Source organism: Cibotium barometz, chromosome 1 (assembly GCF_041138505.1).
Source record: "Cibotium barometz isolate CiBa-2024 chromosome 1, ASM4113850v1, whole genome shotgun sequence".
Classification (NCBI taxonomy): Eukaryota; Viridiplantae; Streptophyta; class Polypodiopsida; order Cyatheales; family Cibotiaceae; genus Cibotium; species Cibotium barometz.
This window is the reverse complement of record NC_141046.1, coordinates 82,619,960-82,647,163: the sequence shown is the minus strand read 5'-3', so window position 1 is coordinate 82,647,163 and position 27,204 is coordinate 82,619,960. Positions and strand designations below refer to the sequence as shown.

General features: G+C 44.5%; 2 protein-coding genes across 3 annotated transcripts in view; both read right to left on the bottom strand.

Moving 5' to 3' along the window:
* The window catches only part of LOC147642515 (autophagy-related protein 2-like), a 51,849-nt gene that overhangs the window by 10,781 nt on the left and 13,864 nt on the right, over positions 1–27,204 (bottom strand). The window lies entirely within an intron of this gene.
* LOC147642516 (uncharacterized) lies at positions 908–27,204 on the bottom strand. Its single transcript, XM_086807357.1, has 3 exons — positions 26,539–27,204; positions 4,946–5,050; positions 908–1,243 (listed from the first exon to the last, which is right to left on the bottom strand). The coding sequence occupies exons 1-3, from the start codon at positions 27,202–27,204 to the stop codon at positions 908–910; spliced, it is 1,107 nt and encodes a 368-aa protein (XP_086663483.1).

Genomic DNA, 27,204 nt, shown 5'->3' with positions numbered 1-27,204 from the left:
GCGAAGGTTATCAACAATCCTCATCAGACAACTTTCAATTCCGACCCAACTTCCCTTAGCAACATTTGCAGCAACGTCACTGCCAGGAAGAATCGTTTTCTTATCATTCTCAGCGTCAGCAATGCTTTTAACCATGTGCATCTAATCATGGATGTGACCATTCTCGCACTCCTCGTCCTACAATAGCTTCACCTCTCGTGAACAGCAAAAGGCACAGTTGTGCACAATTTGTAATGGCAACCATAGATGGTTTAAATGCCCTAAACAACCCACTGCTCCTCAAAACCGTAATGTGGAATCTTCAACTTCAAAAGACTGTTCCGATAATTCAAAAGAAAAACATGCTTGAGCTCATGCACTTCATGTTAGTCCTAATCTTGACACATCTATGGCAAACTTTATTGAGTCACTTGATGACAACATCAAGGATTCTTCCAACATGACTTCAAAAGAACAACAAGATGATGGTGAGTGCAAATATGTACAAGAGCCCTCACGTGTAAGGTGACTCTGAGTAGAAAGACCAGTGCAGAAGCAAAAATGATGTCAGAGCTGAAGCACAGTCAGTGACGAAGGCTCGCGTCGATGTGAGGCAAAGCACTCCGAGTGGTGGTCGGTGTCGAAGGCTCGCGTCAATGGAAACAGGGACACTCCGAGGTGAGTGGCAGCGGAAGATGAGGTGATGCAAGCTCTGATGACAAGGGTGCTGCGGTACTTGAGATGGTAGATGAAGAGCAGACAGAGGGCTGCCGTCCCGAGTGGTACAAGCTCTGGTGACACGGGTGCTGCATACCTGAAGCAGACAGAGGGCTGCCGTCTTGATGTAGCAAAGAGTGGGCTATTGTCCCGATGGTGAGAGCTGAGACAAAAATGCTAATATGCTCTATGTATAGCTGAGACAAAAATGTTAATATGCTCTATGTATAGCAGAGGGGGCTGCTGTCCCATGGGCTGTGGCAAAACGCAAAAGATATGCTGATGTAAGTATTGATGTAAGCCCTGATGTATGCGCTGAAGTAAGTCTGATATAAATGCTGATATAAGCCCTGATGAAACGCTGATGTCTGCTGATGTAAAACGCAGATGAAGTGCTGATGTAGGCGCGCTGATCTATGCTGATGTAAAACGCAGATAACAGTGCAGAAGTAAGTCTGATGTAAGTGCCGATATAAGCTCGGTGTAAGGCTGATGTGAGTCTAATGTAAGACTGCTGTAAAACGCTGATGTCAACCTGAGGTAAACGCTGAAGATAGCAGAAGAAGAGGACAGGATGATGTAAACGATGTAAGGCTCAGATATAAACGGCCTGTACCAACAGATGTGAACGCTGAAGTCAGCCCTGATGTAGGCCGCCAGCAAATGATAGCAGAGAGGGCTGCTTTCCCACGGTGGCCTGTAGCAAAGAGTGGGCTGTTGTCCCGGGTGGGCCAGATGGTACCGAATATAACAATGTAGTACACCAATGATAAAAGATAGGCAAGGCTATATATACTGAGGGGGGGAGGGGGGTTTGCTGGTCGGTCACCCAAAAAGGCGTAGGCCAACAGCCAAGACAAAAAACTCCAAATAAAATATAAAATACCCAAAAAATTCCCTTTTTAGGGCGGGAAAATACTGTTTTCTTCACATACTTCACTACTATTAAGGGGAACACTTCAGAAGATACTATCCAAAGAGATGATTGAACCTTCAGATTCTTCTACACCACAACATAGCCAAGTTTACTTCAAGCCCAACCTTTGGAAGCAAACAAAGAAGAAGACATTAAAGAATGATGCTACAACTTGGGATTTAGCATTTAAAGTACGACAGCAAGACAATAGAGGAAACTTTTTCAATATTTCTCAATGTAAGCTTCACCACAAGCATAAATGGCCTAATGATGAGAATCTTTACCAACATCAAAAGTCTCTTATTTACCTGGAGTCTTATTTTAAGTGGGAGGGAATGAAGTGTCACATGGATCATCACCATAGTCACTAGAAACATTTCTGAGTTCTGAAACGTTTCAAGTTTTGAAGGTTTTTTTTTTAAGGTTTCGTCCGCCGTCACCTACAAAACCGCAAGTTTTGGAAATATATATATATATATGTAATTTTAATTTATGTATACATAGTAGAGAGAGGAGAGAGGAAAGAGAAGATCATGGTAAGGACGGCAAAGAGAGGGAGGAGGAAGAGGAGGAGGAGGAGGAGGAGAAGAGGGGTCAGCAGTGGCAAGTGTTCATTGCTTAGGGAGCACAGGGGCAACAGTCGGCACAAGGCGCAGATGTGGGGCGCTGGGATCTCCAACGTGGGTAGATGTGGGACCTGGGCGCAGCAACGTGGAGACTTATAGCAGACTCGCGCGAAGGTGAGGCAGTGACAGCAGTGTGCAACGGGCAAATCGGAGACAATTGATAGTCGCACGCGTTTTTTGGGAGAAAAAAAACGAAAAAATTTTGACTTTTTAAAAGTGAACAAAACGTTTTGTCAAAGGTTTTGAAGGTTTTGTAGAAACGTTGCACAAAACGTTTCGCAAGTTTCACCAAACCAAAACGGGTTTTTTGGTGACTATAATAATCACCAAAGGACAATCTATGGGACACATCTATTGATCAAAGGACACATCTCTACATCCAAAGAACATAACTATATATTCAAGAGTCACACCCTTTCATCAAGGATATGCCTCTTCATTTATACCTATTCACGTTGTCACCAGCCTGGACATTTCCCAGTTTGAAAGGGGTCTGGTGGACTCCAGGATGTTTAAATATTTGGAAAGTACAAGCTTTGGGAATGGGGGATTATCCTAGAATACAAAGGACCACACTCCTAAAATTTAGGAGAGTTGCTATTTTTGGCCCGACTCTGATGGAAATTCTGTTCGCGTCATTACATCTGGAATTGAGCAGATACCAAGAGTTGGCAAAGTGCCTATGATGTCTACCAGTTGGGATATTTTTAGAGATAAAGTTTATGGAAGGACCCATCTCTTGGATTGGGACATGTGGCAAGAAAGTGGACCAAAGTGAGACAAGTGGCCTCACACTTGTCACTTCAGCTATTGTGTGCCTCTCCACTTGTCATTGTAGCCTTCTCTTGCCATTTTAGCTCATGGGAGGCCCAAATCTATAAATTGGAGCCCTCTCTTTTCATTAAAGGAGGCTCTCTTGCTCCACACTAGCCTCTACCACCGTTACAGGTTGCCCTAATGATGGCTACTCTCTTTCTCTCTCACTTGAAGGCTGCCCATGAAGAATACCGGCTGTTGAGGACTGTTTTGGAGGCTTCCATCGCAAAGAAATACATGAAGGCAAGGGTATTTAATCATTTATTATGATTTCTAGCCATTGTACTTGTTGCACCAGCATTTGTACTTACTGTACTTGCTATACCACCCATTGTATCGGCTATACCAGCTTCTGTACTTGCTGTACCTGCTGTACTAGCCACCGTACCGGTTGTACCAGCCACTATACCTGCTGTACCAGCCCTTGTATTGGCTGTACCAACTTCTGTACTTGCTGTACCACCCATTGTACCGGCTGTACCAGCTTTTGTACTTGTTGTACCTGCTGTACCAGCCATCGTACCTGCTGTTCCAGCCACTGTACCGGCTGTACCAGCCATTGTACCTGCTGTACCGGCTGAATAGAGAGTTGTACTTGCTGTACCCTCTCTCTTGCATGAAGACCCGTGGTTTTTGGGGAAGAATCAGTACCCACACGGAGGTATATGGATTATATTGTTGGCTCGGCATTTCTACAGCCTATGTTCCAGCTTGGTTGCCTCGTGTTGGGCTGTGTTATGGCATTTGTATATGGATAATCCGGCATCTCCCGTGGGGAGAGTAAGGCCCTCAAAGCTTGTACATGATATTATTCTCCTTGGGTAATAAAATACTCCAAGGGAGGGGGTCGGCCCATTCCGGCCTCTATGCGGTGTCACACGTGCAAGCTCCATTTTCAGCATTTGTGGATGTTTTGTCCAGCTTTATGTTTGATGCAAAGTGATGATGGATATGTGTTAAGGCTGTGGCCATGTTTAAATGTTTTAATATGCATTGATGGTATCAACAAGTGTGTCAAAGGCCCTAGTCCCCCGGGCACCGCTGCCGCGAGTTACACACGTCCTATTTAACAAGACCTTATGTCCCAATGCAACAACACAACTTTTTGCTCTTTACCTCATGTTTACTCAAGTATTTAAGCATTATGATCTTTTAATCATGTTTAATTAAGCTAAAAGCTTAACATTGCTGCTTGTGTGTGCTGCCAAGAGCGCCTATGTGCGCTGCCAATAGCGCCTGTATGCGTTGCCTTGCCCAAGGCCCGCGTACTGTCCATCGTCCTCTGTAAGCTGCTGTGTCATTCTGTACCTACGAACCTTGCACCCACCCTCCCAAACCTCGATGCGTTGTTCATTCTTCTATGTTCCTAGACCGCCCATGTTGTGTGCCTTCTCTGCTTCTTACTTACGTCACCATGTTAACAATTTTGTTCAACTATCCGGTTAAGTTACAATCTCATCAACCTGCTATAACTAAAGACAATGGGAATATCACATGCGCGAAAGCTCTGTGTGACCCGTAAAATAAATTACAAAATAAGAATTAATATGACAGAGTAAAATTTACCCATAACACAAGATTGGATCCAATTTGCCTCCACACATGAGTGAGCCCACACTTCCTCTTGATGTATTTTAATCATATTGCTTGAAATAACTTATGGGACTAAAAATAGTGTCCACTTTTACAAAGATGTCGACTTTAACAAAAATAGCTTTTGCTTTATTGAACGTGGAAACCAAACTACTCAAAATAAGTGTACACCTCAAATCATAGAAGTGTATACATCTCTTGTAAAATTAAATATGCATAAAAGAGCTTCCACGTGTCTAAATAAATATATCCGTTGACAATAAATATGAACCCCACCTCAAAATGAAATAAATGGCACATGTTGCACAAAATCAAATAATGATAATCGGCCGACACCTAAAGTCGAGTGTCTCAAAATCTTCCTGACCCCCACCAGCACGCCTCCATTATCCAATCCAAGGATCTGCACTTATATCAACTATGACAATCAAATAATAAATTAATTGATTAAAATGCAAATAACCATACAAAACTCAATAAATCAAGACGATGCAATCCATACTCTCATGCATGTACGGAATCACACACATACGCGTAAAGTAAGCCACGAACGCCCGGATTTAGAAAGGCATTCCAATCTAGAAAAATTTATAAAATAATGAGAACGTGAGAATATTAAATTCCATGAATTTACTCCTCATAACATGTCCCGGGAGTAAGAAGCAATTGTCCTCACTTGTCACAAAATAAAAAATAATCATGGATACAAGATACAATCAAGGATAAATACGCAACGAGGGTATGATTAGGGAGCCATTGAGCCTCTTCAATGGGATAACCTTTATACTTCACGAAATATCTGTGATAAATATTTCCTCCTCTTTTCATCTGTTGGCTATCTAAAATAATTTCAAGTTCTATAATCTGGGAATCTTCGTCTAACAATGAGGGACCATCGTAGACTAGATATGCAAGAAGAGTGCGTCGAAATGATCCCAATACGACCAAAATTCAATAGCAAATATAAAACTATTTGCAGATGTAAATTTATACGTACCTGCACCTGTAAATACTGTGTCTAGTGCATAACCTTGTTATTTGAGAGATATATCGTAAATGAAAGGCTTGGCAAAAGGAGTTAATACTCCAAAAGCATATTTGACAAGCGAAAATCTATTTACTTTATATAAAAAAAAGAGAAAAGTTGCATGTTAGAATCAAATGTTTGAAAGCAAGAAAAATAACATTTACATGTAAATTATTTGAGTAATTGCAATTTCAATAGATTTAAATAGAAAATGTTCAAATAAAACTTGCAATTTCAATAGATTTGAATTGCAATTTCAATAGCAATTATTTGAGTAATTGCAATTTCAATAGATTTGAATAGCAAATGTTCAAATAAAACTTAGCAACAGAATGTAGAGTTGAAAGTAACTACTATTGATATTGAAGTAAGAGAATATCACCTTTAATGGAGAATTTGTTTGCTACAAAATGAAATGTGAAAATTATTATAATTTAAACTGTAAGACATTTTATATTCCTCTAAGAACATGTATATGATCTGAGACAAATATCTTTTCAAGTGGTAAGTGAGATTTAAGATAATCTAAATGAGTGAGAAAGTCTTCATCGGTCACTCTTCGTGATCTCGCGTCTAGATTTTCAACCATTCATCCTCTGATTTGTTGTTGTTAAAGATCTATAGTAATGTCTGAAATAAATTTGAATTTCGTTCCGATATAGAAGCTAGTCGGAGACACTCCACCATAAGGCGTAGAAGTTCTGACGAATGAGAATCATGAGAAGATGTCCGAGTCATTTCAATGTGAAAAATTTATTCTAACTCAGACATCTCCTCATGATCCTCATCAGCCGTTAGAACTCCTAGGACTTAGGACATAGTGTCTCCAACAAGCTTCTATATCGCAACAAAATTCAAATCTATTCCAAACATTACTGCGGATCTTCAACAACAAACTGGAGGATGAATGATCGATAATCTGGACGCGAGCTTATGAAGAGTATTTTGTTATGATTTTTATTGACAACACTCGAGTTTTTGCTCCCAACATTCGTTTTTGATAGAATGTGCAGCAGAAGAAGGGAAAGTGGAAACACAGGAGGGAGAGAGAGAGAGAGAAAGATGGAGAGGAAACACAGGTGAGAACCTGTTCTCAATATCATCATCAAAAGGAATACATGTCCCAAGCAAGAGGGGAGAACCTCGTAAGTGAGGGACTGCAGCTAGACAAGCTAGACAAGCTAGGCAAGCAATGCAAGCAGTAAAATATGAGGGAGGCATGCCAGCTATATATACCTCTACATGAAGGCAGCCGACTAGTGATAAATACCTCCAAGACTGGGGAAAATCCCAAGACCATAAAATGGGGAATAAATATGGGTAAAATATGAGTGAGGGGTGACCAGCCCCTCTGACTAACATGGTCAGCCCTAGAGGCTAAAATAGGACACCAAAATAGGAAGCCAGCAAGTAGGGGATGATGTCTAACACCCCCTCTCAGCACCGGATGCTGAGCAAACTCCAAGAAGCCAGAGACGCCGTCCTCGATCAAAGATGAAAGACTGCACAAACAGGTACCAAGAAAGCTCCACAAGCAATCTCCTCAGCAACTCAGCGGCAAAAGCAACAGAACAAGCTGCAAGGTACACCGTTCCTCTGGAAGAAAACAACCATATAGGCTGCAACATGCTGCTCCAAATAATGGTTCCAAACCCAAGTGTAAGAACACTCCCCGAAGTCAAATGTCGTGTATCCAGCCTGGAGAAAGTATGAAAAACCTCATAACCAACCAAGATCAGATCCTGTATAAAATCAATCCTGGGAGAAGCAAGGTGCTCCTCACTGGAACCCTCAAAAGAAATAGAGTCAATATGCTCCAACTCTGTACCAAGAGTAGCCAAATGCGGTATAAAAGCATTCTCTGAAAAGGTCGGCATCGCAAGATGTAAAGACTCTGTAGAAAATATGGGGTCCATCTGCTCAAACTCCATAACATGAGTTGCCCAATGCTGTACATAAGTACACGCCACTGAGGTAGGCATCACAAGATGAAAGGACTCCACATCCCCCTCTGAAAAATGATATCGTCGGACTAGTACAAGCCCAACCTGATTCTGATCCAAATCCAAAAAACTCTGGAAGTACCACTGTGCCCCAGGCACGGTTAGCAACCACAGATCCAAAGCATCCCACCGGGTCCAAAAAACCATCCTCCAAAACAACAAGCCATCAGAACTTGCAGGGGGAGGGGCATCCTCAGAAGCATCACAAAGAGAGGCAGAGGTAGACTCCTCACAATGAGGAAGGGAAGCAGCAATATAAACTGCAGTGGCAACAAAGTCCTCAAAAGCATCACAGATAGCAAAAGACTGTTCCAAAAGTAGAACCAGATCCCTAGAATCAGCAATAGATAAAAAATCAATGTGAAAGGATCACACCGCAAAAGGGCAAAACACCCTCCTTGTTCTGCAAATACTGCAAAGAACACAAGCTCGGACAAAATAAACTCTGCTCAGGATCTCTGAAAAGATCACTGCTCTCCTCCAAATAACTGTAAACTCCTGTCAAAGAAGAATGTCTCCACAGGTACAGCACAGCTCCCGAAACTGATCCTCAAGTGAAGTAGCTGGAGAAAGGCCCCCTCTGAGTGTAGAAAACTCCTATGGGAAGCAAAACGCAACCAAAACACTGCTATCCAGCAAAAATAGCACTCCACCGCCAACAGAAGGCAAGGAACATGTAGAAACCGGGAAACCGTGTAGGCCAGGAACAAAACACAGGGATAGATGCTCCAAAATCAGCAAAACGCTGACTGAAATCTGAAATTCAGAATCCTCCTCAAGTACCAAACTGCCTCCAAAGCCACAATCCAATCAAGAAACCCCCTCTGCAAGTGATCCGTGTCCACTAGAGAAGAAAATGCAGCCAAACAAGGGCTACAAACCTGAAAATTCAGGCCAACCAGTGTCCACACCTCCTATGAGGAAAAACGCTGAAGAGAAGGTACCTTCAGGTCCAACAGATGAAGCCCAGTTGAAGGTAGAGCTACCAGCTAGATCGGTTCAAAAAAAACGCAGCAACCATGGCTGCAAACCTGAAAAACGCAGAGGTAAAAGGGACTGTAGAACGGGCTGAATCTGGAAACGCAGAAGAAATAGGTACACCCAAGCCTCAGATCAGCAAATCAGCATCAAAAACCTGTAGAAAAAAAACAGCAAACATGCTCCTGCTGGCCTGTACAAAACAGGCGACCAGCACTACAGGGGGGGTATGAACGCTGAGAACTGCTGCAAACTGCTGTAGACAGCCACCTGAAGAAAAATGCAGCAACCTATGTGCTGCTGTCCTTGCTGAAAACGCAAAAACGCAGGTTTGTCCAGGGGCGAAAAAAACGCAGATATGAAGAGGTATAGGAGGGAGCATCCAACGCTGACAATCACCGGCGCTCTGATACCAAGATAGAATGTGCAGCGGAAGAAGGGAAAGTGGAAACACAGGAGGGAGAGAGAGAGAGAAAGATGGAGAGGAAACACAGGTGAGAACCTGCTCTCAATATCATCATCAAAAGGAATACATGTCCCAAGCAAGAGGGGAGGACCTCGTAAGTGAGGGACTACAGCTAGACAAGCTAGGCAAGCAATGCAAGCAGTAAAATATGAGGGAGGCATGCCGGCTATATATACCTCTACATGAAGGCAGCCGACTAGTGATAAATACCTCCACGACGGGGGGGAAAATCCCAAGACCATAAAATGGGGAATAAATATGGGTAAAATATGAGTGAGGGGTGACCAGCCCCTCTGACTAACATGGTCAGCCCTAGAGGCTAAATTAGGACACCAAAATAGGAAGCCAGCAAGTAGGGGATGATGTCTAACAGTTTTGTCAACTCGTGAAACAATAGGAAATCATTGGAGGATACAACATAGAAGATGATCCCATAGTGCGTAACGGAGGCGAAGCTGTAAGACGAAAATCTTATCAATCATGAAAACTGATCAAACACATGAACATGCCAGCTAAGAGAGAGAAAGGTAGACAACTCTACAGAGTACACCACACTAGGGGCCAAAAGATGGGCTGACCTCCCTCCACCCCCTCCTTTATGGTTAGATTACCAAAAAGGAGTCTGCTTCAGATACAACCTTGTGGGTGCCCAGGGATTCTCCACTGGCTAGCACTTGATTCTTCTAGCACAAGATGAAAACAAAAGCAAAACATATGTTGAATTCGGTGTTTGTTCACAGAACCAAAGAGCTTTCCCGGCTTAGAGCACATGCAAGACAACCATGGACAGCCCACAGCATTCCCACATCAGCCCAAGACAGCCCTATAACTCCATGTTCCACCTATCACGCCCACAGAGCAAATCGACCAGCCTAGAGGGGCTGTTTCAGCAATCGACCAGCTCTTAGAAAGCCTCAAGAAAAGTCAAGCAGCAGAGGTTTACATGCCAGAAGACAATCGACCAGCAAAGGGTGGTCTTCACACAAGTTGACCAGCTTTCTGGTGTCCACAGATGAGTCGACCAACAGCTTTGCAAGGGCTGTTAGCAGCCGGCCAGCACCAGAAAAGCCTCTAGTGTAATCGACCAGCACCCTCCTTCCACTTGGTTGATATCCCGACGCGATGGTTAGCGGCAGCAAGTAGCTCCAGATCAGGTCGGCCAGCCCTCCATGCACCAGGAAAGCATGTGCATCAGCCCAAACTCGAGTTTCCTCCAATAACAGAGCTTGTCCTCCAATAGTAACTCAAGTGTCTGCTTTTTAGGTCCAAGATGGGGCGCCTACAAGCCTTTAGCCCATAATTTGTCCGGTGCCTGGTCTTTGAGTGCCACATGTATTAAAATAGTCCTTTCCCCAGTGTGAATAACTTATAAGTTTGTCCGGTCACTTATAAGTGAGTGTGAACCTGCATCAATAAATATTAGTATATGAAATCATAAAGCTATAAATTGAGTTTTCAAGGACACTTACCACCTGTAAAACACATGTAGACCACCTATCAGTCCCAAACAGGTGTGCACATACATGTCCACAGGGTGCATTCTATGGCTATCCAAACCTGTGCAAAGTTCAAACGCAGTATCCAAATCTCGGACATACTCATCTGCTGCAAAGATTCCATCTTTTGTTTGTAAGATAGGTGATAGTACCACATTGCCATAAACTATCTCAAAAGGAGCCTTGTTAGTTGCAGAATGCACAGTATTATTGTATGCAAACTCAACAAGGACAAGTATTTTTGCCAATCTGTTTTCTTATTAAATAAATAACACTTCAGCAAATCAAGTACGACTGAATTTGCGATCTCACTCTGAGCATCCGTTTGAGGATAATAGGCTGATGAAAAATTCCGCTTTGTGCCCATGTTATCAAACAATGCCCGCCAAAATAAACTAGTGGTCCGAGGATCTCTATCCCCCACAATAGATTTGTGGCATGCCATGATGTTTGAAAATCTGAGCCAAGAACAACTTTGCCATGTGCTTTGGCTTGATTGCTTTCCTCACAAGAATAAAATGTGCCTGTTTGCTAAAGCGATCAATGATAGTCCATACAACATCATTATCATGTAATGATCTCGGCAAATCCATAATGAAATCCATGGCAATGCTTTCCCATGGTTCCTGTGGAATGGGTGAAGGTTGAAGCAAACCAAGGGTCTTGTGCCTATCAAATTTGACTTTCTGACACACCAAGCACTCACGAACATAAGTTTCAATATCCCTGCGTAAAGCTGGCCAAAAGAATATCGTTCTAAAGCCTGTGTAGTAGCCAAAATACCACGATGACCTACATATAGAGAAGCATGACACTCTTCCATAACCTTTTGGCGCAACTCTTGGACCACACAAATGCGGTTTTGCATCATTAGAAAACCATCTCGTATCGAATAAGATTTGATAGCAGTACCACCATTCAAGTCAATCCAAATCTGACAATCTGTGTCCAAAGTGTACATATCCCGCATCCTTGACAAATCCTGATGATAAGTGGTAGTCACGGCATGCACTTGAGGCCTACGTGACAAGGCATCTCCTACCAAATTCTTCTTGCCTGAAGTATGCAAAATCTGAAAATGAAACATGGACAAGAAATTTGCCCACCTTAGATGCTTTTCTGAGAGTTTAGGTTGTGTGAGAAAGTGCCATAAACTCTGATGATCAGTTTAAACCATAAATTCAATCCCCAAAAGATAATGTTTCCATGTTTGTAGGGCATTAATAACGGCCAATAACTCTTTCTCATAAACCTGCATATAGCAAAAACAATCAGGGCTGAAGTCGTGAAGGAGGAGGTGGAGAGGGCGACATTTCCGTGAGGCAGGAGACAACGATTACAATTCTGCATGTTGCAAGCGGCAGATTTCAAAGGCTACTACATGCCTCTCTTGATTCAAAACAGCCCCCAAACAATCTCCACATGCATCACACTCGACCACAAAAGGTCTATGCAAGTCTGGAATAATAAGAACAAGTCCTGAGATGATGGCGTCCTTCAACTTTTGGAAAGCTGCTCTTTCTGAATCAGACCAACGATATACAGTTTTCTTCTTCGTTAAATCATGCAACGAAGAAGCCAAGAAAGTAAAGTGTCGAATAAATCGACGATACCAATGACGCTCCTAACTTGATGAACATTTTGAAGCTCTGGTCAGTCCTTATAGCTTGAATCTTTGCGAGATCCATGCATACACCGTCTTCTGAAACAATATGCCCCAAATAATGGATCTCTGACAAAAAGAATTCACTCTTCTTTCCATTGATGAAAAGTTTGTGTTTCCTAAGCTCTTTAAAAACAATGGCAAGATGTTCCATATGCTCAACCTCACTCTTTGAAAAGATAATAATATCATCAACGAAAGTTCCTGTGAACTTGTGGTGAGGTCTAAAAATTCTATCCATCGTTCTATTGAAAGTGGCGGGAGCATTTGTAAGACCAAAATGCACCACCCAAATGATGTCCTGAAAGCAGTTTTGTGTACATCTTGAGGTACCACTCTAATATGATGGTAGCCACTCTTAAGATCAATGCGACTAAAACAAGCAGCTCTCTCAAGCTTGTCAAGAATATCATCGATTCTAGGAATCGAAAACCTGTTCTTGATGGTTATCTTGTTAAGGGCCCTGTAATCAACACACATTATGTATGAACCATCCTTTTTCTAAACAAGTAGTATTGGAGAGAAATAAGGCAAAAAACTTGGTCTAATCAACCCTTTCTCAAAAAGATCATTCACTTGAGTTATAATTCTCTCCTGTTGGACAACACTCACCCTATAAGGAGATTGGTTAGGAGGGGAGCTACCAGGAACTATGTCAATACAATGATCCTCTGGCCTCTCTGAGGGTAACTGTCCAAGAAGGGAGTCAACAAAACAATCAGCATAATCACTTGAATCTTGATCTATGGGAGTTACAGAATCATGTTCCACATTATCATGTACAAAGACCAAGTAAGAACAAGCTGATTTCTTTATTGCCTTGGAAATAGAAATATGGCTTACAACGGGTATGGTACTCCCAGTAGTACCTGCATCAATACAAACTTCCCGAGCCCTATTGAGTAAAATTTACTTTCTCATCTTTGTGCAAAATCTTGGGATCCAAACGATAGTGCCAAGGCATCACATCCCGTAAGCAGTGCTACCAGGAAGTCTTCATGATCCAAATATCCTTGAATCTATATGCGAAGCTTCCCGATGATGGAAGTGACTACATGAAAATCCATGTCCAATTCCTCGAGCTTTAGCTCAAGAGCAGTAGCCATCTGAATGGATATAAAGTTATCTGTAGAGGCATAATCAAAAAGGAAAAAAGTTGTTTGATCCTTCAACTTGCCCCAAGCCTTGCATAAAATTCTACTCTTTGATTCATGTGCAATATTGCCCTGTATATCGGGTATAACATTCACACTTGGTTTTGCATCCTACACATTACTCCTTTTGGCATTCTAGGGGCATTGAGATTTCATGTGATCCTTACCACCACATAAGAAGCATTCCCCCTCTTTCATGCAATCAAAGATATGGTGTCTGGACGGCTTAGGGTCATCCTTCTTACCCCCCGGCTTCTTTTCAGAGCCCCCTTTTGCATCCTTGGACTCATTGGACATAAACTTGGGTGGCTATCCACCCTTTTTTTGCTCATTTTCAAATCTGAATTTTCCCTTGTATGAGCTGAATTCTTGCCTTTTTGATGCTCCCTTGTCATGCAATTCCTCCAAAATAGTAGCTAAATATATCAGCTCCTATAAAGTGTTGTGAGGATACACTGTATGCTCTTCTGAATGATTCATTGCAGCCCTAACTCAAATTTTCTTTTCTTCTCATCCTCACTAATCGTCATGAAAGGTGTGACCTTGAGAAGAATCCGCCAAAACTTTGAGACATATGAGGACACGGACTCGCCTTCATCCTGTGTCACCCAATCCCATTCCTTTTGTACATCTTTTTCGAAGTGGGAAGAAAGAAACTGATCATAGAATTGCTCCTTGAAGGTACTCCACGTACGAGCAGTTGTTCTGTCCAAGAGCTTTGCTATCCACCAATCACTCGCAGTCTCTTTAAGATGCATTCCTACATGCCTGAGCATAGATTTCTCTATGAAGTCCTCAGTGCAAAAGGCTATTTCAAATTGCCTTATGAATGCAAGAGCGCTAGTGGTGTCCAGCTTTCCATTATAGCTCTAGAATTTGATGGTCCTTGTCCCCCGACTTGAACTCTTTGGCCTTCTTGATGTGTCAAGCATCTCGTCGCTCTTGTTCATCATCCCCTTCGACATGTCTACGATGGAGGCAATGCCTACATCTAGGGCTGTTTTTCCGTGCAAAACCCTCTACTCGGGATGGAACTCTGGGAGCAAGAACATACCTAGAAGGTGGAGATATCACCGACAATGTATTTATGCCTTCCACATCTCTCACATGGGCTGAAAACCCTTCATCATCTGCTCGGACTGCATGTCGGTATACATCATTCCCTCATGCGGCATGCCCATGTACATCATTTCCTCAGGCTACATGCCCTCTCATATCAACTGCCTGGGTTGCATGCCTCCTCATAACATCTGCTCGAGCTGTAAAGCTTTTATAGCTTTATTAACATGATTAAGACTTAATTAATGAACATAAGATAAATACTGCAAGAAAGGACTGAGTTGTTTGCATTGAGACAGGGGCCTTTCTTAAATAGAGGCCGAAAGGGTACAAGTGAAGAGACACATCCCTGGGAAGGGGTGTGGCTCTTGAATCAATGGTTATGTCCTTTGGACTTAGGGGTGTGTCTTTTAATGAATAGACATGTCCTTTGATAGTGACCCATGTGTAAGGGTGTGACCCTTCGTAGGTGTTCTTTCAGTTAATAAGGGATTAAGGAGTAATTAAGGAGAGATTAAGAGAGTTAGTCACAATCGTGACATTCCCTCCCACTTAAAATAAGACTCCGACTAAGAAGATATGGTTGTCTTTGAAAGAATTCCCGAAGAAGTTCTGGATATTCCTGTAAGTCTTCATCACTTTGCCAAGTAGAGTCGGAATCATCAAGGTCTCTCCATTTAACCAAAAATTCTGTAGTGAGCTTATGTCGTGTTTCTTTATGTCTAACATCAAGAATTGTCTCTGGAATTAAGAGTATGTGTTCATCTTCGATTTCTGGAACATAATCCAAAATATCTAAAATTGGAAAATCACCGTCCACAAACTTCTTGAGCCAAGAAATATAGAAAGTTTGATGAATTCTACCCCAAGAAGGCGGTAACTCCAACTTATAACTCAGAGATGAGTTCTTCTTAATAATACGAAAGGGTCCATAATATCTTGGGCGAAGCTTTGGGAAGACTGATTTCACTGTCCTGTATCGATGAGGGGCAATATATAATAATACCAAGTCTTCTCCTTGAAATTCAATGTGACGCCGCCGCTTATTAGCTGTGCGCTGATATTGCTCTTGGACGCTGACCATCTTATTCTTAATCTGTAATAAAATATCTTGCATTTCCTGAATGAGTTGGTCTACTAAAGCCACTTTATGTTGAAGAACAAAGTTGGCAGGAATAGGGGGAGTATGGCCATAAGCTGCTTGAAAAGGTGTCATTCCAATAGCTGAATGATAAGAATTATTATAAGCAAATTCCACCAAAGGTAAATATTCTTCCCATGAAGCTAATCGAGACTGAACATAATGATGCAACATTTCTTCCAGAATCTAATTAACTCGTTCCGTTTGTCCATCTATCTGTGGATGATAAGCAAAGCTAAAGAGAAAATTTGTATCAAGAGACTTGAATAGCGAAGTCCAAAAATGTCCTATAAACTTTGGATCTCAATCAGAAACTATAGATTTTGGCAATCCATGAAGTTTAAAGATATACTGTATGAACAGTACTACAATATCTGAAGCCTAGACTGCTTTCTTGCACGGAATGAAATGTGCCATTTTAGAAAATATGTCAACCACCACAAGAATCTGTGTATTGCCTTTAGAAGAACGTGGCAATGAAGTGATAAAATCCAAACTAATACTTTCCCAACGTTCATTGGGAACTGGAAGTGATTGAAGAAGACTAGCTGGAACTTGTCTGCTAGCTTTCATACGTTGACACGAGAGACATGCTGTAACAAACTTAATAACATCTTGCTTCATTTGAGGCCAATAGTATGTAGCTGTCAAAAGACGATATGTCTTGTTGATGCCTAGGTGTGCAGCATAAGTGACCTCATGATGTTCTTTCACCAATACTCTTCAAACATGAGTATCATGAGGTACACAATTAAAGTCCTGATAATATAATAAACCATCCACTATTGTATATGCTCCATAAATCTTCAAGTCGGAAGGAGTTGCATTCTAAGAATTGAGAATTCGAAATACATTTCCAAAATCACGATCTTTTGAATATAACGGTCCTTGAAACTTTGAGGTATATCCATTTCAACTGTAGAAATAGCCAAGACCGAAGCTGGCAGCATACGACTGAGGGCATCCGCAACCACATTGGTAAGACCAGGAACATACTCAATTGTCATATGAAAATTGGCTAAGAATTCGACCCAACACACTTGCCTAGCATTCATAACTGGCTGCGTGAAGATATATTTCAAAGAATGATGATCTGTTTTCACCACTGATTCCGCACCAAGGAGATAATGTTTCCATGCACGATAAGCATGAACAATAGTAAAAAATTCCTTGCCATATACCGGGTATCTTACTTGAATTGCAGAGTACTTATGACTGTCAAACGCAATAGCACGTCCTTGTTGCAAGACGGCACCAGTGGCAATATCAGAAGCATCCGTGTAAACATCAAAGGTGTCATGTGCACAGTGTGTATCTACCGTGTGCTACAAGCACACAAGACTAGCTTCGAGGTTTGGGGAAGCTTGCAGCTAGGTAGGCTGATTGGTGAGCTGAGTTAGGGATAGACTAACACGCGGGCACCCAAGTATGGACGGGCGGGCGCCCAAGTGTGGACGCTCGATGACCGGCCAAGAGCCTATAAAAGGGTGGCCAAGGTTAGTCATTAGTCGTATAGAGTCTCGCGTGTCTTTGTTAGTGCTCTATGGTCAAGAGCCTGGATCTAGTGCAAACGTGCACCTGCTTCATGTAGCCAAGGCCGGCAGCAGTCTCGAGGCCCGCAAGGGTAGCTTCATGGTGGTATGGGACGTCATGAGGTAGAGATTGGTCGGTACGTCCATCTAGTTAGCTCAGCTCGTGGCTCGGTGGGGACAGCCAAGTCTTGTGGGCTTGCCCACGGCTGTCGTGGTTGGGAGGTGAGTCAGGCCTGCACCCCCAAGTGGAAGGATCGTGTTGAGGAGGACGCTACTTGGGAGACATTGACTACTCTTCAGAGAGATTACCCTAGATTTTTAGTGACCTCAGGAGTGAGCTCTTAGAGGAAGGAGAGTATGTCATGTGCATAGTGTGTATCTACCGTGTGCTACACACACACAAGACTAGCTTCGAGGTTTGCGAAAGCTTGGAGCTAGGCAGGCTAATTGGCGAGCTGAGTTAGGGATAGACTAACGGGCGAGCACCCAATTATGGACGGACGGGCGCCCAAGTGTGGACGCTCGATGAACCGGCCAAGAGCCTATAAAAGGGCGGCCAAGGTTAGTCATTTGTCATATAGAGTCTCGCATGTCTTTGTGAGAGCTCTATGGTCAGGAGCCTGGATCTAGTGCAGACGTGCACCTACTTCATGCAGCCGAGGCCAGCATGAAGCATCGAGGCCCGCAAGGGTAGCTTCGTGGCGGTATGGGACGTCATGAGGTAGAGATTGGTCGGTACGTCCATCTAGTTAGCTCAGCTCGTGGCTCGGTGGGGATAGCCAAGTCTTGTGGGCTTGCCCACGGCTATCGTGGTTGGGAGGTGAGTCAGGCCTGCACCCCCTTCTTGTTTGTTTGGTTTGTTTACAGGTTTCGAGTCTCGTACCAAGAACGTTCTACGAGGAGATCCTATGGGGTTTTGACAAAAGGGGGGAGTAGGGTCAGGAATAGCCATGACAGGAGTCGTCGTCAAAGCTGTCTTTAAATTTTCAAAAACTTGTGTTGCGGCTTCAGTCCATTTGAATGCAGGGGCGGACTTTAGAAGTTCTGTGAGAGGAGCAGCTATTTCGGAAAATCGATGAATCTTTGTGTGATAGAAGTTGGCAAGTCTCAAAAAAGAACGAACATCATGGATGTTTGTGGGAGTTGGCCAATTGACAATAACCTGTATTTTCTTTGGATCCACGGACATACCGTCTGCTGAAAAAACATGTCCAAGGTACTCCAAGGATGTCTTCAAGAATTCACTTTTGGCTAGATTAATATAAAGAGCATTGTCACGAAGCACCTGGAAAACGATCTTAAGATGTGCCTTGTGTTCGTCCATATTACGACTCAACACCAAGATATCGTCAAGATAGATAATGACGAACTTGTCCAGAAAAGGACGAAAAAGATCATTCATCAGACTCATAAATGTTGCATGGCCATTGGTTAATCCGAATGGCATGACCAGGTACTCGTAATGACCATATTTTGTATGAAAAGTTGTCTTATATGCATCACCTTCGCGAATGCGAATCTAATGATATCCAGACTTAAGATCAATTTTGGAGAAGACCTTTGCATGGAGCAATTGATCAAACAATTCATCAATGCGCGGAAGAGGATACTTATTCTTGATAGTCAACTTATTAAGGACACGATAGTCGATGCAAAAGGCGCATAGACTTATCCTTCTCTTTCACCAAAAGTATTGGAGCTCCAAAAGGGCTTTTGCTTGGTCGAATATGTCCTTTCTCCAAAAGTTCAGTAAGTTGTCGCTGTATCTCCTGAGATTCCGTAAAAGAAACTCGATCTGGAGCACGAGTAGGTGGAGCACTGCCAGGAAGGATATCAATAGCATGGTCGACTAGTCGCCGAGGTGGGAGAACCGCAAGAAGCTCCTGAGGAAAAAGATCCAAGTATGGAGCAAAGAAAGGTTGCCTGCGGTACACCACCTTTGTATCTATGTCCTCGGGAGGATCGTTTGCTGAATAGACCATTAAAAGTGCTGAGAAACAACCACTCTTGCGGACCCACCGTTTCACTTGAAGAGCTGAAAGGGTTGGTGGAGAAGGTTGGTCTCTGATTCCTTCGAGTGCCACAAGCATATCATTTTGAGCAAATTGTATGGAATGGTTCTGGAAACTGATCAGGGAATCATATTGATACAAGTGCCAAATTCATGACTTGGAAATCCAATTTGTCACGATAGTGCTAAATTCGAAAGGAGGTGTGTTTGGCAACGATGTTACACAAGGATGTGGAACCATCGGCAAGCTCTACCTCATAAACAACAGCACTTGGAGAAGTCCAAATCTTCAATCTCTGAGTCAAGGTGGTTCCCACAAAGTTATGAGAACACCCACTGTCAATGAGCACCTGAATAGGGTGACTGGAAATAGAGCCTTGAAGAACCAAAACCTGAGCAGACCGCTGGGGCAACGGTGAAGAGGTAGCTTGTGCTGTGGCAGTAGCGGTAATCACTGAATGTAACACGCAGAAGCTCTGGGAGTCTTCTTTCAGTCCTAAACACTCCTGGCGACATGCTGATGCAAAACGCAGATATAGAGAGAGAGTAGAGAGAGAGAGAGAGAGAGAGATGTGCTCGAAAATTCAGTATATTTCATATAGTACAAAAAGGGTACTTTGCTACAGCCCTAGGCTGCCTTCATAAAAGGTGGTAAACACCCTAAAATCTAGTCCCTACTTGGACCCCTAAGACCCAATCCCTAGAGGATTGAATGGTTACAATAACAAGCCTTGGGTGCCTTTTATAGGTCCTTGGGAAATATGAAGCGCTTGCCGACCAGCAGTCGGCCAAGCGACTGGACCAAATAAAACCAACGCTGAAGCGCTTGCCCTCCACCATGCAGCCGACAGGTCCTGCAGTCAGCCAACAGCATCCTCTGGTCCTCTCCAAGTCTACCCTAGCCAATCTGCACCCTGTGCTCCATAATCCAAGCTCTAATGGTCTTTTTTTGGTTACCTCTGCTGGAGAATCTCTGAGAAATGTTCATGGCACATTCACGCACATGACATCCCCCTCTGCTAAACTTGATGACGGAATTTCAACCTGTTCTTAGATGACTGTCATCATCCCATTCTTTTTCTTGAAGTCCCTCTGTCATCCATCCATCCCTGGCAACCCTTTTTTCTGAAATCCTGGCCTGTTCTCCAAACCACTGTCTCAAACGAAGATCTATGCATCTGTTCCATCTAGTCCACAATCCATTCCTGCCCTGACTCTGAACACCGTCTTGGTCTTCATTCCTGAGAAATGAGTCTGGCACTCTCACATCACCCTTGGAGGATAAACCTCCCTTGGGACCGTTGCCCGAGAACCTATCTGGCTCACAGGACTGCCATCCCCTTTGGCTTTGTGGAACACCACCAACAAACCTCCTGGGAGTTCTTCCGGGTTCTGTGCTCGTTGCCTTGGGCTTCGTATCCGTGTACTTTCCTGTACCTTGGACCTGTACACCGTCATATGGGACTGATTCAGTGTTTAGCTTTGCTGAGCCTGATGCTCTGATACCAATGTAACACACGGAAGCTCTGGGAGTCTTCTTTCAGCCCTAAACACTCCTAGCAACATGCTGATGCAAAACGCAGATATAGAGAGAGAGTAGAGAGAGAGAGATGTGCTCGAAAATTCAATATATTTCATATAGTACAAAAAGGATACTTTGCTACAGCCCTAGGCTGCCTTCATAAAAGGTGGTAAACACCCTAAAATCTGGTCCCTACTTGGACCCCTAAGACCCAATCCCTAGAGGATTGAATGGTTACAATAACAAGCCTTGGGTGCCTTTTATAGGCCCTTGGGAAATATGAAGCACTGGCCGACCAGCAGTCGGCCAGGCGACTGGACCAAATAAAACCAACGTTGAAGCGCCTCCCTCCACCATGCAGCCGACAGGTCCTGTAGTCAGCCGACAACATCCTCAGGTCCTCTCCAAGTCTGCCCTAGCCAATCTGCACCCTGTGCTCCATAATCCAAGCTCTAATGGTCTTTTTTCTGGTTACCTCTGCTGGAGAATCTCTGAGAAATGTTCATGGCACATTCATGCACATGACACTGAAGCATGTGCAATAGCATGGTGATTAACTGCACGCTTTCCTTTGTCAGCAACTAGGGTTTTCTCCTCAAAGTGGAGGGTTCAGCATTAGAATTCTGTCGATGGGTTGGTCTTTTGGGGCACTCAAACCAACGATGAGGTCCATTACAAATTGTGCACAATCTTGCCTTTTGTTGATCCCGCCCAGAAGGAACAGTGGAAGGACGAGGATTGCGAGATTGGTCACGTCCTTGGTCCTGTCCATGATCCGAACTATGTGGTTGGAAGGATTGAGAACGTCGAAACCAAAGAGGACGATCCTTCTGATCGGCGAGGGTGTTGAGAATTATTCCATTGGGGATTAGGCCGGGAGGTAGAAGTACCAGAAGATTCTCTACAACTATCTTTGGCTTTCTGAAAGGCATTAGCTCGACCGAAAGAGGCCGAATTTCGAGAATTAATGTCTGCAACGCGCTCGGCGTATCATATGGCATCGGCAAGATCAACAGGGTTATATTTCTGAACATCGGCACGTAGTGTGGGGTTAAGACCTTCAACGAAGGCATGAAGTTCATCCGCTGGGGACAAAGAGTCAATCTCCAGTATCAAGTTGGTGAACTGGGAGACATAAGAGGCCAAGGAACCAATTTGGTCCAAATGGCGTAAGCGAGTACGGGCTTGGAAATCCGCATTGGCAGGTATGAACTGCTTACGGAGGACCCGCTCAAATTTTTCCCACGTTGTAACCGATTTTCCGACGTGCTGTCATCATTGCCACCACAATATAGCTGTGTCTTTGAGGAGGGATACCACAAAAATCACCTTTTTGGAATCAAAAGGGTCATGGTTTCGAAGTATAACCGCAGTTTGTAGAGCCATTGGTCTAACATGCGCTTATTGCGCTGACCACCATAAGAGTCAGGGGGTTTAATTTCCAATTTCTTTGTTTTACTGGCTTGTAAAAGATGATAAAGAGTTTTAAGGTCGTCGCCTTCTACCTCAGAAGGAATGACGTCTGCGTCTGCTGGTAGTTGCTGAAACATCTGCTGCTGGTACGGAACTCATGTAGGAGTGGCAATCCGTATGGAGCTGTTGGATCTACAAAGCCAAGGATGCCATAGACTCCTGGAGTTGCTGTTGGAACTGCTGAAGTTGCTGCAAAGCTGGCTGCCATTTCGAAGGGGCTGGTATGTCGACAGGTTCTGCCATGAGAGAAGATGTTGATGTAGAGGCTTCAAGGTGACGAGGCTCTGGGGGTTTTTGCTGTTGATGACGCCGCTGTTAGAAGTCATCTCCTGTCTTTATCAGACACCAGGGCCTCTGTTGTGGGTGTGCCCGCCTTGTATAGGTGTTTTCTCATTTTTCCTCACTCCCCGTATTTTTTTCCCCATTTTTTCATGGTGTGAGAGGCTACCTTGTGCTGGCAGGAAGGTCCAGATGCTGGCCAACTACTGTCTACCGGCCACTTCACACGTGTATGCATGCTGGCCAACTGGAGTAAATGCTGGTCGGGTGACTTTAGCATGCTGTCGGCTGCCCTTCTACTGGCCGACTGCACTCATGGGGCCATATAAAATGGCCCCATGGCCCCCCACTTCTTTGTATCATCTTTTCATTGCGGGATCTTGTGTATAGAGAAGAGTTACACTCCTATCTCTCTCCTCCTCTTGTGCTGTCTATTTTCTGCACTCTACTTGCTCTTGTGGTCTCAAATTTGGTTATCATCTCCGATGCGTATTTTGACATGGTATCACAGCCCGGGCGTGTGTAGTCCTGGGCGGCTCAGGCGCTTGTGGTCCTGGGCGGCCCCCTCGCGCCTCGGTGGCTTGCGGAGCCTCGAATCGAGGGAGGGTGTTGGAAGGTTGGCGATTTCGAGCGTGTGATCTATGGCTAGAAGGTGCCTTGAAGAGCCATATATAGGCTAGAGTGGCACCTTGTCATAATCATCTCCTCCGGCCAGTGTTTTGGGAGGCAGCTCACCGGGAGATGGGAGCCTGGTGAAGGGATGCTGCAATGCCCGTTGGGGGTGTTCGTGGTGCTCGATGGTGATGCGTCTCCTATGTGCGTTAGTCTTCCGCTGCGCATTCTGACACCATCATTGGGAGGATCTCTCTATTTCATGCTGCTTGTTTATGATTGTACCAGATTCACGTGGGTCTACTTTCTTTCACAGAAGGACCAAGCTTTTGCACGGTTCAAGGATTGGCACGTGATGGTGGAAAAAGAGTCTCGATTGCAGGTAGAGACTCTCAGGGCTGACAAAGGGGGTGAATTCTCCTCGAATGTATTTCTCAGATTTTGTGCAGATCATGGCATCAAGAGGAAACTGGCCAATACAGGATCGCCTTCAGAGAATGGAGCTGTAGAACACAAAAACAGGACTGTGGTGGAGATGGCAACGACCATGCTGGAGCATCGTGATCTTCCTCGTCCACTTTGGGGAGAGGCTATGGCAACGGCTGTCCATACCCTCAACCGGTCTCCAACAACTTCAGTACCTAATATGACTCCATTTGAGTCATACTTTGGCAGGAAACCTGATGTCTCGCACTTCGTGTTTTTGGGAGTGATGCGTATGTACATATTCCGAAGAAGCAGAGGGAAAAACTTGACTCCAAATCTCGCAAGCTTATATTTGTGGGGTATAATTCTCTTTCCAAGGGATACAGATTGTATGATCCAGATAGGAATGAGATCAACCGGGATGTGGTTTTTGATGAGCATGTTCAGGTATCCATTGTCGAGGAGCCGCCACTTCTTGGAGATCCAGAAGAGTCTGATGATGATTCCCAGACCATTGTTCCAGTTGATCAGCCTCAGTCAGTACAGGAGGTTGAGCCCGCAGCTGGAGTAGAGCCCCCGCAACGGCGGGAGGCTCCACGATCTATTCGAGTACCCAGGTGGTTGTTGGACACCCTTCGGGAGTCAGGTGCCACGAAGTTACCCTCCGAGTGGACCACAGAGGACGGCCCTCGAAGATTGCACAGAGCCCGCGAAGATTGCACAGAGTCCGCGACAAAAGCAATACAGCGGAGCTTCTTCAGGTAAACTATGCTTTGATGTCTCGTATTATGCGAGACAAGGAGCCCACTTCCGTTAAGGAAGCCCTTTCACAGGATACTTGGAGGAAAGCCATGCAGGTGGAACTTGATGCCATCAGAAGAACAAAACATGGGAGTTGGTACTACCAAGGCCGTCGAAACAGTCAGTCATTGGTGTCAAATGGGTCTTTAAGACCAAATATGCGTCAGATGGGTCGGTGGACAAACACAACACCAGACTTGTGGCTAAAGGTTATGCTCAGCGGCCAAGCATCGACTATGAGGATACCTTTGCACCGACAGCACGGATGACCACGATTCGGACCGTTCTTGCCCTTGCTTCTTCTCAGAGGTGGCCAGTGTATGAAATGGATGTAAAATCTGCGTTCCTTAATGGTGACATTGGTATCAGAGCATCATGCTCAACTATGATAAGTGCTGTTAGTATCCCAAAAGAAGTGCACAGGTCCAAGGAGAGAAACTCAAGCATGTGTCAAGACCCCCAAAAGCTGGTTGGTGTCAAGCAAAACCCAAGAGGAGGGTTTCATATGAGGTAGCCAATTGGGGCTTCCCGAGAAGCTTTTATGGAGCACTCCAAGGGATGAAGTTCATCCAAGGGGTGGAGCCAAGGGTGCCATGATCAGTTTCAAGAAGAAGGCAGATGAACAAATTTCTACATCAAATTTGGAGTGGATTCAAAGACCTAAGGCAAGGTTTTCAGTGAAAAGGTTGCCAAGAAGGGAAGGATGACAAGTTTGGGAGACCATATGTGGAGCCAGGGGATGATGGCTGTCATCCACGGTCAAAGGTTGGAATCCCGTCATCAGGTTTAGCAGAAGGGGATGTGTAATATGCGGAAGCTTCGGAGAAGGATCGGTACTTCAAAACTCAGAAATCAGCACTCTTTTCGCGACGGAATTAACGCACAAACTGAAAGGAGATGTGCAGAAAAAAAGAGAGAGAAAGGGGAGCTGGAGAGGACACAGTATTGGGTCCCAATTACCCTCTGTAGGGCCCCCACCACGGATGGTGTATTTGCTTTATTAGAATGATGTAAATCTGAAAACAAATACAGAAACTTGACCTTTTCTTGGCTGGAAAACCTGCCCTTGACCTTCAGTCCTTCACCCCTTTGCGTTAGCAATCTCTTGGCTGTCCTGGCCCTTGTTTGCTTGATGCACTTGGTGAATTGTGAGATGCCTTCAATGATTATGGGCTGGAGTATTTATACTCCCTTCAGCATCCAGTCGGCCAGCTTCATGAAGCTCCACGACTGGGTCTTATTCAATAAAATGCTTTCACACTATAATAAATGCTGGCCACTCTACGCCTGCCTGCTGGACAGTTTCCAGGCTGCTGGGCACCATGCGCATGGGTGTGGGACTGCCCCCTACACCTGGCCGACTTGCTGGGTAGGGTTTCTAACCCTGTCGGCTGCCTGTCCAGCAGCCCTAGGGCTGGCCGACAGCCCTTCCAGCCCAAGCCATGGCTGGTGGGCACAGCTTGGGCCCTCCTGGCCCCTTGGGGGTGGTTCTACACCTCCCCCATGCCCACACTAAGAGTGCAAGTGCAAATCTTCGCACTGGGGTAGCCCTATGGGCTGGCCCCATCTCTACATGCAAACCTACATGCCTACAGAGGTCTAGCATCCAGTTGCAAACCAGATACACAGAACATCTGACATCATTCCAGAGGGAGACTCACAGCGCGGACTGCTGCTTCATGTGCAGGACAGTGCACACCTGACCTCGAACGACTGAGATGGATCCCTGGCTGACTCGTCCCGGACTGGGCTCACATGGGACCAGTTCACCATCCTAGGTCCTGCACCTTCTGTACAGAAATGTCTACGTGGCATCCAAGTGCGGGATGCACGAGACATCCCCTTCTGCTTAACTTGACGGAAGCTGCATAGCCTCCAAATAATCCGTCAATAATGCCGGATAGTCTTCGAAAAATTCTTTGTCGAGCCATACCGCTTCATGAGTTCCTCGGTCCTGAAACTTCGTGAGGAACTGTCGTAGTCTTCGGCCTGAGCCATGCTTGAAACGGTGCAGAAGGATCTGTTCTCGAACCATTACTTCTGCTTCATCAACAATGTTTGGTTCCGCTTCGTCTTTGACCTCTGAAGGGGGTGGACCTGCATATGGCTTTAACCAACTGACATGAAATACATCGTGCATAGTCCAACTCGGAGGTAGCTTTAATTGCATAGACACCTCATTAATCTTTTTCCGGATGGGAAATGGTCCGAAGCTTCTAAAAGACAACTTTGGGCATCGCTTGCCCACCTGCTTCAATCTTTGCTTCATGATCCGAAGATACACCCAATCCCCTTCCGAAAACTTCATGTCCCTTCGGTCTTTATTGGCCTGTCGAGTGTAGGCCTCTTGCGCTTTAGCCAATCTGTCTTTAACGGACTCTAGGATCTCCTGGTAAGACTCCGTCACTCTGTTCGCCTCCGGTACTGAAGACAAAGTCCTGGTTAACAACGACTGGAAAGGCCTTCCAAACGCTGCCTCATATGGAGTCCTGCCAATAGCTGAAGAAAAAGAGTCATTCAAAACAGCTTGAACTAAAGGCAAAAACGATTCCCACTTACCTTGCTGATCGTGGACATAACACTTCAGCACATCAAAGGCCAACTGGTTGTATATCTCTGTCTGGCCATCTGTCTGTGGGTGGAATGCACTGGAAAAATTCAACTTAGTACCAAAATTATCAAACAATGCCCTCCAAAAATGACTGGTAAACTTGGCATCTCGGTCTGACACTATGGTCCTAGGAATCCCGCCAATGGGGTACCAATGCCGAATGAATAGCTGGGCAACATCCTCGGCGGTCACATTAGCCCTACAAGGAATAAGCATAACAAATTTGCTGAACCTATCAACAATAGTTAAACACTGTGTATTACGCTTACTCGGACTGGGAGGCAGATTTGTGACGAAGTCCAT

Bases quoted from the DNA above. Each gene is read 5' to 3' on its own strand.
- LOC147642516 (XM_086807357.1), bottom strand. From the start codon at position 27,204: ATGGACTTCGTCACAAATCTGCCTCCCAGTCCGAGTAAGCGTAATACA. The intron at 5,051-26,538 runs GTGGGCAAGCGA...ATATAAGTGCAG, and splicing joins TGAAGCAAAGATTGAAGCAG to ATCCTTGGATTGGATAATGG. The intron at 1,244-4,945 runs GTGCCATTTATT...TGCTATCTTCAG, and splicing joins TATTTGATTTTGTGCAACAT to CGTTTACCTCAGGTTGACAT.